Source organism: Nylanderia fulva, unplaced genomic scaffold (genome assembly GCF_048542155.1).
Source record: "Nylanderia fulva isolate GAGA-0341 unplaced genomic scaffold, ASM4854215v1 Scaffold9, whole genome shotgun sequence".
NCBI lineage: Eukaryota > Metazoa > Arthropoda > Insecta > Hymenoptera > Formicidae > Nylanderia > Nylanderia fulva.
The window spans coordinates 2,464,691-2,478,149 of NW_028191026.1; the positions used below are offsets into that span (position 1 = coordinate 2,464,691).

At 32.9% G+C, this 13,459-nt stretch overlaps 2 protein-coding genes across 2 annotated transcripts in view; one reads left to right on the top strand and one right to left on the bottom strand.

Annotated features, from left to right (window-relative positions):
* LOC114946652 (uncharacterized) overlaps positions 1–13,459 on the bottom strand; it is a 342,831-nt gene that overhangs the window by 327,825 nt on the left and 1,547 nt on the right. The gene's annotated exons all lie outside the window — the stretch shown is intronic.
* LOC114946655 (U3 small nucleolar ribonucleoprotein IMP4) lies at positions 10,615–12,091 on the top strand. The gene has a single exon (XM_029323274.2). It carries the CDS (start codon positions 10,739–10,741, stop codon positions 11,675–11,677), a length of 939 nt encoding a protein of 312 aa, XP_029179107.1. The 5' UTR covers positions 10,615–10,738; the 3' UTR covers positions 11,678–12,091.

The window sequence follows — 13,459 nt, forward strand, 5'->3', positions numbered from 1 at the left end:
CGCCGCGTCGATCCGTCAAAAAAATACCGCCATTTTTACGATCGACGATGATGCTCCGACGAGGCTCTGGTAGTTGCCTTCATTATTTCGCAAGCTCTCTTTCTCTATCTATCTATCTTTATAGCGAGGGGAGCTCCTCGTGATCGTTTGGAATATCCGAGGCGCGTATATACAATACATCCATAGTTTTTATTTCGTTTATTTAGAAGAACGTTTTATCCTTCCGCGATACATAATCGGATATTGCGTAATAAAGCTTCGCGGATTTTAAAATTAGTTGCCTGAAATTTGAATTTAATATCAATATAAAAACGGAGATTTTTCGCGCTGGTTTTATCAGAGAAGTATATAATTGTACACAGAGTAAATTTTCTCTTAGAATTTATCCTGAAAATCATGGTAATCGTGGAATATATAATATATAGTATTGAATTTTATAAGAATTTCTCTGATTAATATTTTTTTATTGTGGTAAATATTAATCAGAGAAATTCTTAAAAAATTCTTCCAATATCATATATTATCTCACGATTAAATTCTCACAATATATCAGTATATAAAAATAATTTAATTTCAAAGACCTTTATAAAAAATCAATATAATGTATTTATCGCAACAAATACTGCATTTTCGAATATATTTATAAAATAACGAATGTCTCATACAGAAGAAAGTACAATAATCGAAAGATGTACAAGTAGCGTCATCTATGGAGAAGTCTGAAAACTGCAGAACGCAGCTAAACATTAGACCCACAAAATTCACCGTGCCTCGACTCCATAGATAGAGAGAGAGAGAGAGACATTTAAATACAGATATTACTAATCAAAATTTCCGTCATCGATGTCACTTCGACGTCCATTACCCAAAATGTAAAATAAAGCGAGACGAGATTAAAATCGAATCTCCGTACGCATCTCTAAGCCTAATAAACCATCAAACGAACGATCAATAGCAGCTGTTCTAATCGCGAACTGTGTATATTTTTTTTTCTTTTTTTTACGACGGTCAATCGATCCGAATAAATTAAAGAGACGTATAGAGCGTGGGGCACGCTTGGATTTGTCATTGATTCCTGGCAGGCCGCGAGTCAGGGTAGCACGACGCCTAGGAAGTGGCTGAAACGGTTTTGTGCCGGGACATCAATACTTGCACTCCAGCACGGGGGACCCGCACATTACCCGATAATAATAATAATAACAACAACGGCCTATACCTCTCGCGACGCGAATTACGCCGATCGTTATTATCCCCCTCGCCAGGTCGGATGGTGAAACGCGTCTCTCGCCTTTGATCCCTGAACGAAAGCGTTGTCCAGGTTGTCAAGGAATTCAGCAACGCGTGTATCTGACGTTATCTGTCGCATCAAACTTTCTACCGTCAAACGCGCTATCGATTCTCGTTTGCTATTGATGTCGCTTGCAATTGCGCGCAATCCGTCTCGCTTCCCTCCGCCAGAACTTTCTATTCATCGATTAATCCAATTTGAAAAAAAAATTAGACCTTTTTGTGTTATATTGTACAAAAAAAATCGAAACCGTGCGAAACCACTTCATACACGCTATAGTAAAACGAAGATGATATTGAGATGAAAAGAGTTTCCGGTAAGCATATATCTAGCGTTTCCGCTATCGAAGGGTTGTTTATGGACGCGACAATAATTTGCAAGACAGTTTGTAAGAAACTCGCAGTGATTTAATTGACTGCTTATGCATTTATACACGGGAGAGAATTTTCTCTTAGAATTTACCCTGAAAATCATGGTAATCGTGAGATATATAATACGGTGTTAGAAGAATTTTATGAGTTTCTCTGATTAATATTTACCACAATAAAAAATATTAATAGGTACATAGTAAATTTTACTATACATATGTACATAGTAAAATTAATCGAGTATATTTTATATATCTTATTGTGGTGGATATTAATATTTTTATTGTAGTAAATATATTAATCAGAAAAACTCATAAAATTCTTGCAATACCATATTGTTCCACGATTGCCATAATTTTCAGGGTGAATTCTAAGAGAAAATTCTCTCTGTGATGCAACACGTGGAGGAAATCGGGCATGACGATCGGGCGAAACGAGATCTGCATCTGCATCTGCGTCTGATTAATATCGATAATATCGAAGCGAAATAAAATAGAGATTTTTAATTATATCGTCTCATAATCACGCGGATACCGTGGGAGATTCTCGAGAGTGCAAGCTTCTTTCTGTGCAAGCGAGCAGAGAGAAACGCAAAGAAGGGATAAACATGAAATAACAGAAAAAGAGGGCAGAAAGAGGCGGGGGATGTGGGGAAAAATGAGGCAAAACTGTATCGGAAGATAATAATGGGGTAGCCGTTATGCGGTGATCGAGTCCGTTCACCGAAGAAATGGAAGAGCACGATGCAACCGAGACACCAGCTAGATGCAATTTGATGATGTTCTCTCTTCGTAAAAAAATTTCTAGGCAATAACTTATTTGTGTTTTTTGCTCGCGCACACCTGTGTATCCTCCGCGTCGCGGGAATCTTCCCTAGAAACGATAATTATCTGCGGCAGCCGTGATATAATTAAGTAACATTTGATGAATGGAGGCGTTATAGATCGACTTAATATTTAGGAAAAAATTTTCAATACATATATCGACGAATTAACCGCAGTTCAGACAATTTTAGAAAATAATATATAATATATAATACATCATTTCCAGGGTGTCCAGCAGACTCGATGAAAAAAATTCCCTTATTTTTTCAGATTTTCCAAGACCAGAAATTAATTATTTCCCTGACTTTTTAATATTATTTTTTTCCCAATATAATTTGCATATATCTGTATGATAAATCAATTAAATGTTAAATCATGAAATTCTTGAGATATTTTTGTCAAATGCTATCATATTTATATATATACAATATAAATTTCATCGAAAAAAATTATTAAGTTACACAATCATAACGTGATAACATTTCCATGTCTGTCGTGTCAAATTTAAATCTAATTTAATCTGAATAATTTAGTATCACGCGATCACGATTCGCAAGATTGCTATATTTTCAAGAAGAGAAACTTTCGCGAATAAAATTTTAAAAATTTGTATAGGATTAAGCGGGGAAGAAGGGGTGGAAAACTGAAATGGCAGAACTTTTCGATCGGGTCCGTTCACCGAAGGAACGTTAACGCTCACACTGTCGGAGCCAATAAATTTTTCACATAACCTGTACCAATAAAATGAGATAGCGGGAGTAGAGGAGAGCATCGACGCGATCCTGAAACAACTATACTTATCGAGGATCGTGCCTCGCAGGGTCTGATGGAACCCCGCGTTTTCAGTCCCGCTTCTGTAATTACTATCTTCTTCGCGTATATAAGGATCGTTGTGCCTCTCTTTTACTCCGTTTCATGCCAAAAATCCCGACAACTTTTTCGGTTCACATCACAATAGGGGCAATAGTCGCGATTATCTCCCTTCCAAGTATGTATAATATATAATACATCATTTCCAGGGTGTCCAGCAGACTCGATGAAAAAATTCCCTTACTTTTTCAGATTTTCCAAGACCAGAAATTAATTCTTTCCCTCACTTTTTAGTATTTTTTCCAAATATATAATTTGCATAAATCTATATGATAAATCAGTTAAATGTTAAATCATGAAATTCTTGAGATATTTTTTTAGTTTTGCCTCTATCAAACACATTGAAATAAAATAACACGACGATGATTATTGCATAATTATCTTTTCAAAATCCCTTTCAGGGTGTCCGGCAGACTTAATGAAAAAAATTCCTTGACTTTTTCAGATTTTCCAAGACCAGAAATTAATTCTTTCCCTCACTTTTTAGTATTATTTTTTCCCAATATAATTTGCATATATCTGTATGATAAATCAATTAAATGTTAAATCATGAAATTCTTGAGATATTTTTGTCAATAATAAAAAGATTCGAAAGTTAAAAAAAAATAAATATAATATATAATACATCATTTCCAGAGTGTCCAGCAGACTCAATGAAAAAATTCCCTTACTTTTTCAGATTTTCCAAGACCAGAAATTAAATCTTTCCCTGACTTTTTAGTATTATTTTTTCCCAATATAATTTGCATATATCTGTATGATAAATCAATTAAATGTTAAATCATGAAATTCTTGAGATATTTTTGTCAATAATGAAAAGATTCGAAAGTTAAAAAAAAATAAAAATTTAAATCAATTATACAATCTGCATGATGTACAATAATGAAACAATAAACATGTCACTATAAACTATTTAAATAATTACTTTTTTTATTTATATTATATCAAATTTTTTAGTTTTGTCTCTATCAAACACATTGAAATAAAATAACACGACGATGAAAATATAAATTAACGAACACGCTGTAGATGAATCGATTTTTAACACAGAAAATTATAGCGTGCTAGCAGTCGAGGAAAAATTTATATTTAATTAATAAAAAATCTCAATTATATATTGAGACAAATGTAGAATAACGTGTAAAAATCCAGATAAATAGTAAAATTTCCTGACAATTCCAGATTTATAAAATTCCCTGACAATGCCCGGTTTTCCAGGTATCGCTAGACACCCTTTCTCTCTCTCTCTCTTTCTTCGCTATAAATTTTACCTAACGTTATACGAAATAATACGTCACAATCGCGCGACAATATTAGCCTTATATTTTTTCTCACACGCCGAAAACGCGTCGGTGAAAGAATATCGTACTCCACGCGTCCGGTTTTCCCTATATATACATATGTACCGACGATCGTGATAAAAGCATCGGACAATAATAAACAATGCGTGAAACGACAAGTACGGTCAGAGGGGAGGTGGGGGGAGGGGGAGGGAGAGGAGGGCACGACCGGGGGTATTTCGCGAGATGCTATCGTATCCGTGGGACTCGCAGCGCCCGGTAGCGAAGCGCAATCAATCATTCGTACCGGATAAAATATAAAATACGGTACACCGGCAGGCCGCGATGTGTGTTTGCCGTTTTATTTATTTGCACGGTCATGCAAGCTACGAGGAATTAACGTATTTTTTGCACGCGACCTCCTCCTCGCCAGGATGACGACGGGTCGATGGCGAGTACCGACCTAAGCTTTCGTTATCGCCGACGCATTAAAACAGAGTCGCGATAAATTTAACAATCTTTTTTTTTTTTTAATCTGCTCCCTCTATATCCGCGACACATTTACTTTGGCGCGACGCGATGATGTTCGGGGACGGTTTCGCTGTAATATTTGAAGAATTCGGATAGATTATCCGTATATTATAGAGAGAATTTTTTCTTACAATTTAGCTCGAAAATCATAGTAATCGTGAGACAATATGGTATTGGTAGAATTTCATATTAACAAAAATTCCGTTAATTCCGCATTAAATCGACCAGAATTCCTTTTAATGCAACAAGAATATTGTTTGCATTAAAAGGAATTCTGATCGATTTAACCAATAAATTCTGTTTCGTCGAAATACAACCAAACTTTGTTTTCAATATGAATACAATTATATTTTATATATATAATTATATTTTATTATATTTATTATATTTTGAAGAAATAATTATACGCAATAATCGCGAATTATGTTTCGGAAACCTTAAACGTCCTTATCCCTCCTGTAATTATTATCTGCGACTCGATATACCACTGAATTTTTAGTTGTAATATTTTAAGAAAATATAACTTATAAATCGATAAAAATTGTTGAAGAATAACAAGAGATAAAAATTAGAATCGAGAAAAATCTCTCTAAAAATATAATTTTTTTTCTCGTAATTATATTATACGGAGCAAATTTTCTCTTAGAATTTACCCTGAAAATCATGGTAATTATGAGACAATATAAAATTTTATAAAAATTTCTCTGATTAATATTTACCACGATAAAAAATATCAATATATATATATATATATATACATAGTAAAATTAATCGATTGTGGTAGATATTAAATATTTTTATTGTGGTAAATATTAATCAAACTCTTATAAAATTCTTTTAGTACCGTTTTGATCCCAAAATCATTATCATAATTTCCAGAGTAAATTCTAAGAGAAAATCCCGCGGGATTAAGAATCGCGAGTTTCTCGAGACGAAAGCTCTCGTAAAAGAGAGACGCGGTCGATCTCGATCGAAAGTTTGGAGAGGAACGTAATGGCGATTCGCGTCGCGTGATGGATGATATCCACGGTATCTTGTATCGCGGTATATCGCCGCCACTGCTCTTGCTTATTAAACTGTTCGGTATTTCTCGTGGACGGGTAACAAGGCAGAGAGAAAGAGAGACAGGGTGAGTATATCGCGCTCGTGCGAGAGGGAAAGAAGATCGATGCCTCTCGGTACTCAGCCGAAACTTTTAATAAGTGTCATCCGTGCTACCGAGGTAGTCAACGCAGCCTCGTCTCGTTATAAATCGCTACCGTTCTCGGACACATCGAAAAAAAATTATCTGATTTATTTCAAATGATCGGATCGGCTACCCTGAAGGGGGACTCCAACTTGAAAATTGATGACATTTGTTTGACATTTTGAGAAAGTTAAGAATCTCTCAAAAATCTTCATCCTTCATCGTACATGCATTTAATTCGTGTACAATTTTAACGTTTGTAAATCTGCCAATTTCTTTCACTATAAATTTTGTTAAATAATCGAATGTTCAGTAAATATTTTACGCATAGAGAGAATCTTCTCTTAGAATTTATCCTGAAAATCAATAGTAATCTTAGGGCAATATATATATATATGTTGGAAGAAATTTATACGAATTTCTCTAACATTTATAATAAAAAATATGAATATGTACATAGTAAATTTGATCGAGCATATTTTCTATCTTATTATGGTAGCGATATTATTATTTTTCAAGAGAAAATTCTCTCTGTGCGGTTGACATGATTGCTCGATATGATTCGAAAGTATTTTTCGTATTCGTATACATAGGTATATACGGCAGGTGCGGTAGCGATTATTGCGCTTGTACGAGCAATAAAATATCTTCGAAAGAAAACACCTTGTGAGTCTTGTGGTTCTCCGCGGACACCCGGTACCGAAACGGATGATTGCGCGCCGCGAACGCAACAGATCGCTACGTTATTATTTTCGCCAGTTATCGAATTAGATGTTGGCTTAACGGATACGTACAGCATATAGTATAGTCCCCGTATAGGCCATCTCATAGGCGTACATACACGCGACTTTTGCGGTGCGGCAAAAATTAATTCCGTAATAATTTTTAATAAATCTCTTTCCCTTACATTCGCATATAAAATTAAAAAAAAAAAAAAAAAAAGGCTTGGACAAAAATATTTCAACCAAATCATCGGACAAGAATTTCGCTCGCGTAAAAGCCGCGACCGCGGAAAATCGTTCCACGCAAAAAAAAAATTTCTAAGCAATTAAGATAAGGATAATTATAAGTCTTAGCTACCTACGCGCGTTTCATATGTACAATATATACAGGAAGGAATAAAAATTGTGTAAATTGCGGGCGCATTATTGTGTAATATATCCGCGAGCTCGCGCACAGGAATGTTTTACATAATAAATCTTCCAGCCTACACAATCTCTTCTCTTATACTAAAAAAAAAAATGTAAAATTGAGAGAAAAAAAGCGAATTAAATATATTCGAGTGACATATGTAACAGAGTAAGACGTAACTGCAAAATCGTCGATGTCTATTTAGCGAAATGATCGGTGAGCGAACGTGCGATCGAGAATAAAATGCTTCCTTCGCCGGAAGGAAAAGCGGCGATCGAGTCCGGTTTCTGCCGCGATCGTCCTCTCACGTGGTTTATGTCGCCCCTTTTGCATAAACGCGCTCAATTTGTTCGAACGGGGCTGTAAATTATGCCGATTCAGGAACATCGCGCGGATGACGCCCATGGGGTCTCTCTCTCTCTCTCTCTCTCTCTCTCTCTCTCTCTCTCTCTCTCTCTCTCTCTCTCTCTCTCTCTCTCTCTCTCTCTCTCTCTCTCTCTCTCTCTCTCTTTCTGACTTTCATGTTCCTCTCCTTTCCTCTCGTTTCAGTTCTCTCGATTTCTCTCCTCCCTTGCCTTTCCACGGACATGGGGGCATCCCCCGAGATTACGGCTCTCCCTCTCCCCACTTGTTACTACCTACAACGTACTTACGTTACTTTTAGAACTGCTTATTACTGTGATTACCGGCGCATAATGCGGCGACCGAGCCGTTCTACAATTTATTATTGAATTGCTATAATACGGACCGAACCGCGGCATCGCTCGATGCGTCCCGCCGTCGTTGTTATATACACGTTGTTGCGGAAAATGCGTGACGCGAATCGAATTTCTTTGTACACGAAAAATTTGACACGCACGATGGCATGATTTTATTCGCATTGCAGCTAGATATCGCCGTTCATTATATTATAGCAGAGAATTAACAGAGATCTCATCTCCAAAGATAATTTCTCGCTAGTTTTCGATATTAAATATATCGTAATTAATTGTAAAACTTCAAATTTGTTGAAATTTACAGTAAACAAGAGATAAAGTCTTCCTAACTCTATCCTACGTATGAAATAAAAATCAAATATAACATTTAACAATTTTTTAAATTACATTTAATTATATTGAATATTAGTTGCAAATTCATGAAATATACATACATAGAGAGTGAGAGTTATTAAAAATTAAACAAAAACGGATTTCAATAATATATTTAATAAAGTCTAATAGAACAAAAGTGAAAAATGGATAAAGGAAATATAATTTTCCAGTTAAATGTATACATTTTCAACTGCGCATTTTATAAATCTTTCATAGCGTATTTTCTGTTTCCTTAAAAATTAAATTTCAAAGCATTATGAATTCCATCCATTTATGCATGTATTTGCTTAGATTTTGTCAACTGTATAATTTTGCAGAAACATGAAAAAATGTTAAGTGTAATCAAACAATACTCTATAGAATATTCTTTACTCCGTGTATATAATCGACAGATAGTTCCCGAGAATTTTTCCTCTTCCGACGTGAAATGCGGAAGAGGATGCCCAAGGCGTGGACTCTAGTGAACTGTATACACGTGTATAGACGCACATGCACGCATACATGCATACACAGGTGCTCGAACGCACCGGACAAAATCACCGGTCTCTGGCCTTCTATCCGCCTATTTCGATGCTATTCATTGTTACTTTCATGCGTGATTGCCCGCACTCAGGTGGTTGCGCAAAATAACACATCCAAGTCGAACATATTATGAGTGGAGGGGAACCGGGTTGATTTTCTCAAATGCCGTTGTGTTGCATCTTCTTGTAAAGTGCACGTTGCGATCGATTACGCAAAAAAAATACACATACAAAAAATCCATTCGATATACTAAATATTTAATGGCTTTAAAAGATTAATGATTATACACAGAGAGAATTTTTTCTTAGAATTTACCCTGAAAATTATGATAATCGTGAGACAATATAATATTGGATTTTTATAAGAATTTCTCTGTTATATTTTTATTTACCATAATAAAAAATATTAATATCTACCACAATAAAATTATGTTCGACTAATTTTACTATGTACCTATGTGCATAGTAATATTTTTTATTGGTGATAAATATTAATCAGAGAAACTTTTATAAAATTCTTCCAATATTATATTGTCCCATAATTTTTGACCTAACCATGATTTTTAAGGTAAATTCTAATAAGAGAAAATTCTTTCCGTGTAACAAGATAATTTTTTTAATAGAAATTAAAATGATCTTTTAATGATCCTTTTTCATAAACTTTATAAAAATTGAAAAGAATATAATAAGTCAAAGAATAATAAATTGTATTAATTAATTTACTACTCAAACAAGACACAAAAAAAATAAATTTATATGTAAATATTTCTTTAATTATGTTTTTATTAACTTCAATTTATGAGATTGAATGAAGAAAAATAAATTTCTCTATCTCAATTGCAACTTAGAAAAATGATTGTTAAAACAAATTTAAAAAAGTATATACATAGATTAGGATCAAAATAATTTGAAATCTTTATGAGATAATTTTAAAAAATTAAATAACCATTAAATAAACAAAAATTAATTAAATAAAGAAATATGCAAAAATAATAATTATAAAATATAAACTAATTATATTATATTATTTTATACGTAATTTTTATTCACACATTAATTTTGTTAATTTTTAATTTTAAAAAATGAATGAAAAATTTAATAAAAAAACAAATTTTTCAAATATAACATTTAAAAACAAATTATTGTTAACGACGAATTATTAGGATACGACGATCAATATTTTAATTACATATTTTATTTCATAAAATTTTTATTAACGAGATGCAAAGCAGGTCATAAAACAAAATATCTGATAAAGAATTTTTAATTTTTAATTTTTAATTTTTAATTTATCTCATTACTTTCAGTGTTTTCTTTAATAAAAGATGCTAATACTTTTACTGCTCTACCTCAATAAGCATTTGTAAATAATATTCATAACATCGCAATGATATAATGAACGCTTTACTAAGTACTCATAGAACCAAAAAGACTGGGTATATCATCTTTATAGGCGCTTGAAGCGCATAAGGGATCGAAGCGCCATCTCTAGGCAGCGACACCAAGCTTCACGCACGTGGCGTGAGTAACGTGACATAACCTACTAGTAAACCTAACCTGCAGTAATGTTGTTGAACGCGCTACTCGAGACATAAAAATATTGAGAAGTTTAATAATAATCAACAAAGTTTGGATTATAATCTCGAAAATGTTACGAAGACAGGCGCGATTACGTAGAGAGTATCTCTACAGAAAATCCATACAGGATAAGGTGAAAGGTATTCAGGAGAAAAAAGACAAGTTGAAGCGCAACTTGGACGAGAATGTACCGATTCACCCGGACCTGAGGAAAAGTGCGTTGCACGTGCAGAGGAAGATCGAATGGGAGGATGCCGGGCCGCAGATGGCGATGGCCATGGGTACGGAAATGGGTGGTGGTGCCGTGGCCAGCCACCAGGACGACGAGTATCGCTGGGCCGGCGTGGAGAACCCGAAGATCGTCATCACGACGTCCCGAGATCCGAGCTCCCGACTGAAGATGTTCGCCAAGGAGCTGCGTCTAATATTTCCCAATTCGCAGCGCATGAATCGCGGTAACTACGAGATGAAAGAGTTGATCCATGCCTGTCGTGCCAACGACGTCACCGACTTCATCATCGTGCACGAGCACCGGGGTGTTCCTGACGCCCTGATAGTATGTCATCTGCCATACGGACCGACTGCCTACTTTACACTGTCCGGTGTCATAATGCGACATGATATACCTGAAATTGGCACGATGTCAGAGCAATATCCACATTTGATATTCCACAACTTTAAGACAAAACTAGGAATAAGAGTGATGAACATTCTAAAGTACTTGTTTCCTGTGCCGAAGGAAGATAGCAAGAGAGTGATCAGTTTCGCTAATCATGATGATTACATATGCTTTCGACATCATACGTATAAAAATGTGCATGGAAAAGATATCGAAATGACAGAAGTTGGACCACGTTTCCAGATGAAGCTATATGAGATCAAATTGGGAACTCTGGACACTGAATCATCAGCCGATACGGAATGGGTATTGAGGCCCTATATGAATACGACTCACAAAAGGAGATTTCTATCTGATGAAGATGGTTGGCAGCAAGAAGACACCATTTAATTTAATTATATGAATAGAATCACACTCATATACACACGCACACAAACTGTTTACTTGTGATAAATTTTAATAATATTATATTAATATTTTTATATGTGACATGGAGAGAAGTCAGCTTTCTTGTATATATAGTACTATATATCAAATTCCATTCATTTAAAGTATAAGTTTAATAATATATAAATAACATATAATAAGGTTCAAATAATCATAGATAAAATATCAAAGTTTTGCTTTCAATATTGTTTGATAATTTAACTAATGCTATATTGAAAAACACATCGATAATATAAATTGGCTATATATATGCAGAGTGACAAAATTGTTTTTAACTTTTCACATTATAGAAGTAATATCTCATATCGAAACTATAACACATTAGATTTATATTTGTCTGTTTACGTATCAATAATTTCTCTTTACATTTTTCATGTAATTTTTATATAACAAATGTTATATTTACTTATAGTACTATATATATCAAATTTAGTTATTTTTAGTATAATAATGTATAAAAATAGTAACATAATAAATATTAAATAATCATGGATATATCAAAGTTTTGCTTTCAATATTGTTTGATAATTTAACCAATGCTATACTGAGAAACATACATCGATAATAAAAATTGGCTTTATATATGTGGAGTGACAAAATTGTTTTTAACTTTTCACATTATAGAAGTAATATTTCATATCGAAACTATAATACATTAGATTTATATTTGTCTATTTACATATCAATAATTTCTCTTTCCATTTTTCATGTAATTTTTATATAGAAAATGTTATATTTCCTTATAGTATATATATATATATATATATACATATATCACTATATACATACATCAAATTTACTTATTTATAGTATAATAATGTATAAAAATAGTAATGTAAATATCAAATAATCATGAATGATATATTAAAGTTATGCTTTCAATATTATTTGATAATTTAAAGTTACGATTTCAATATTATTTGATAATTTAAAGTTACGCTTTTAATATTATTTGATAATTTAATCAATGCTATACTGAGAAACATAATATAAATTGACTATACATATACATGCAGAGTGTCAAAATTGTTTTCAACTTTTCACATTATAGAAGCAATATTTCATATCAAAATTCTAATTCGTTGGATTTATATTTATGTTTATTCAGGTATTAATAATCTCTTTCTCTCTCTCTCTCTCTATTTTTCATGTAATTTTTATATAGAAAATGTTATATTTGACTATAATTAACATCAGTTAATTATATTGATCACCGCACTAATAATTCAATATTCTTTTTAATAAGTATTTTATATATAAAATCTAAATTTAACATATAAGTAGAAACCCACGCATAGATATATATAAATATGTAAAATATATAATGAGTAATAGTATGTTAGGTATATCTTATGAATAAGTGACATGCGATTTAAATATAAATTTAATTCTAACTATATAAATTTTATCAATATCAATTAATTAAAGATTTATAAAAAATTAATTTATATCTTCCTCATTGCAAGTTATAAAAAAAGATACAGAGTAATAATTTTCTACGCATAATAATTTTCAACACATTAATAATTTTATATTGAAATAGCAAACGAAAAAATCTAATATTATTCTTTCGAAAAACATTTATTTTCTGATTTTTGATCATTTTCATATTTCATAACACCTGAGAAAAGTTTCATACTGCAAGTCAGTAAAAAAAAAACTTCAGAAATTTCCGCGGCTAATTTAAAGGGCTCGCATGATTCGAAGTCAATATAGGCGAAGAAT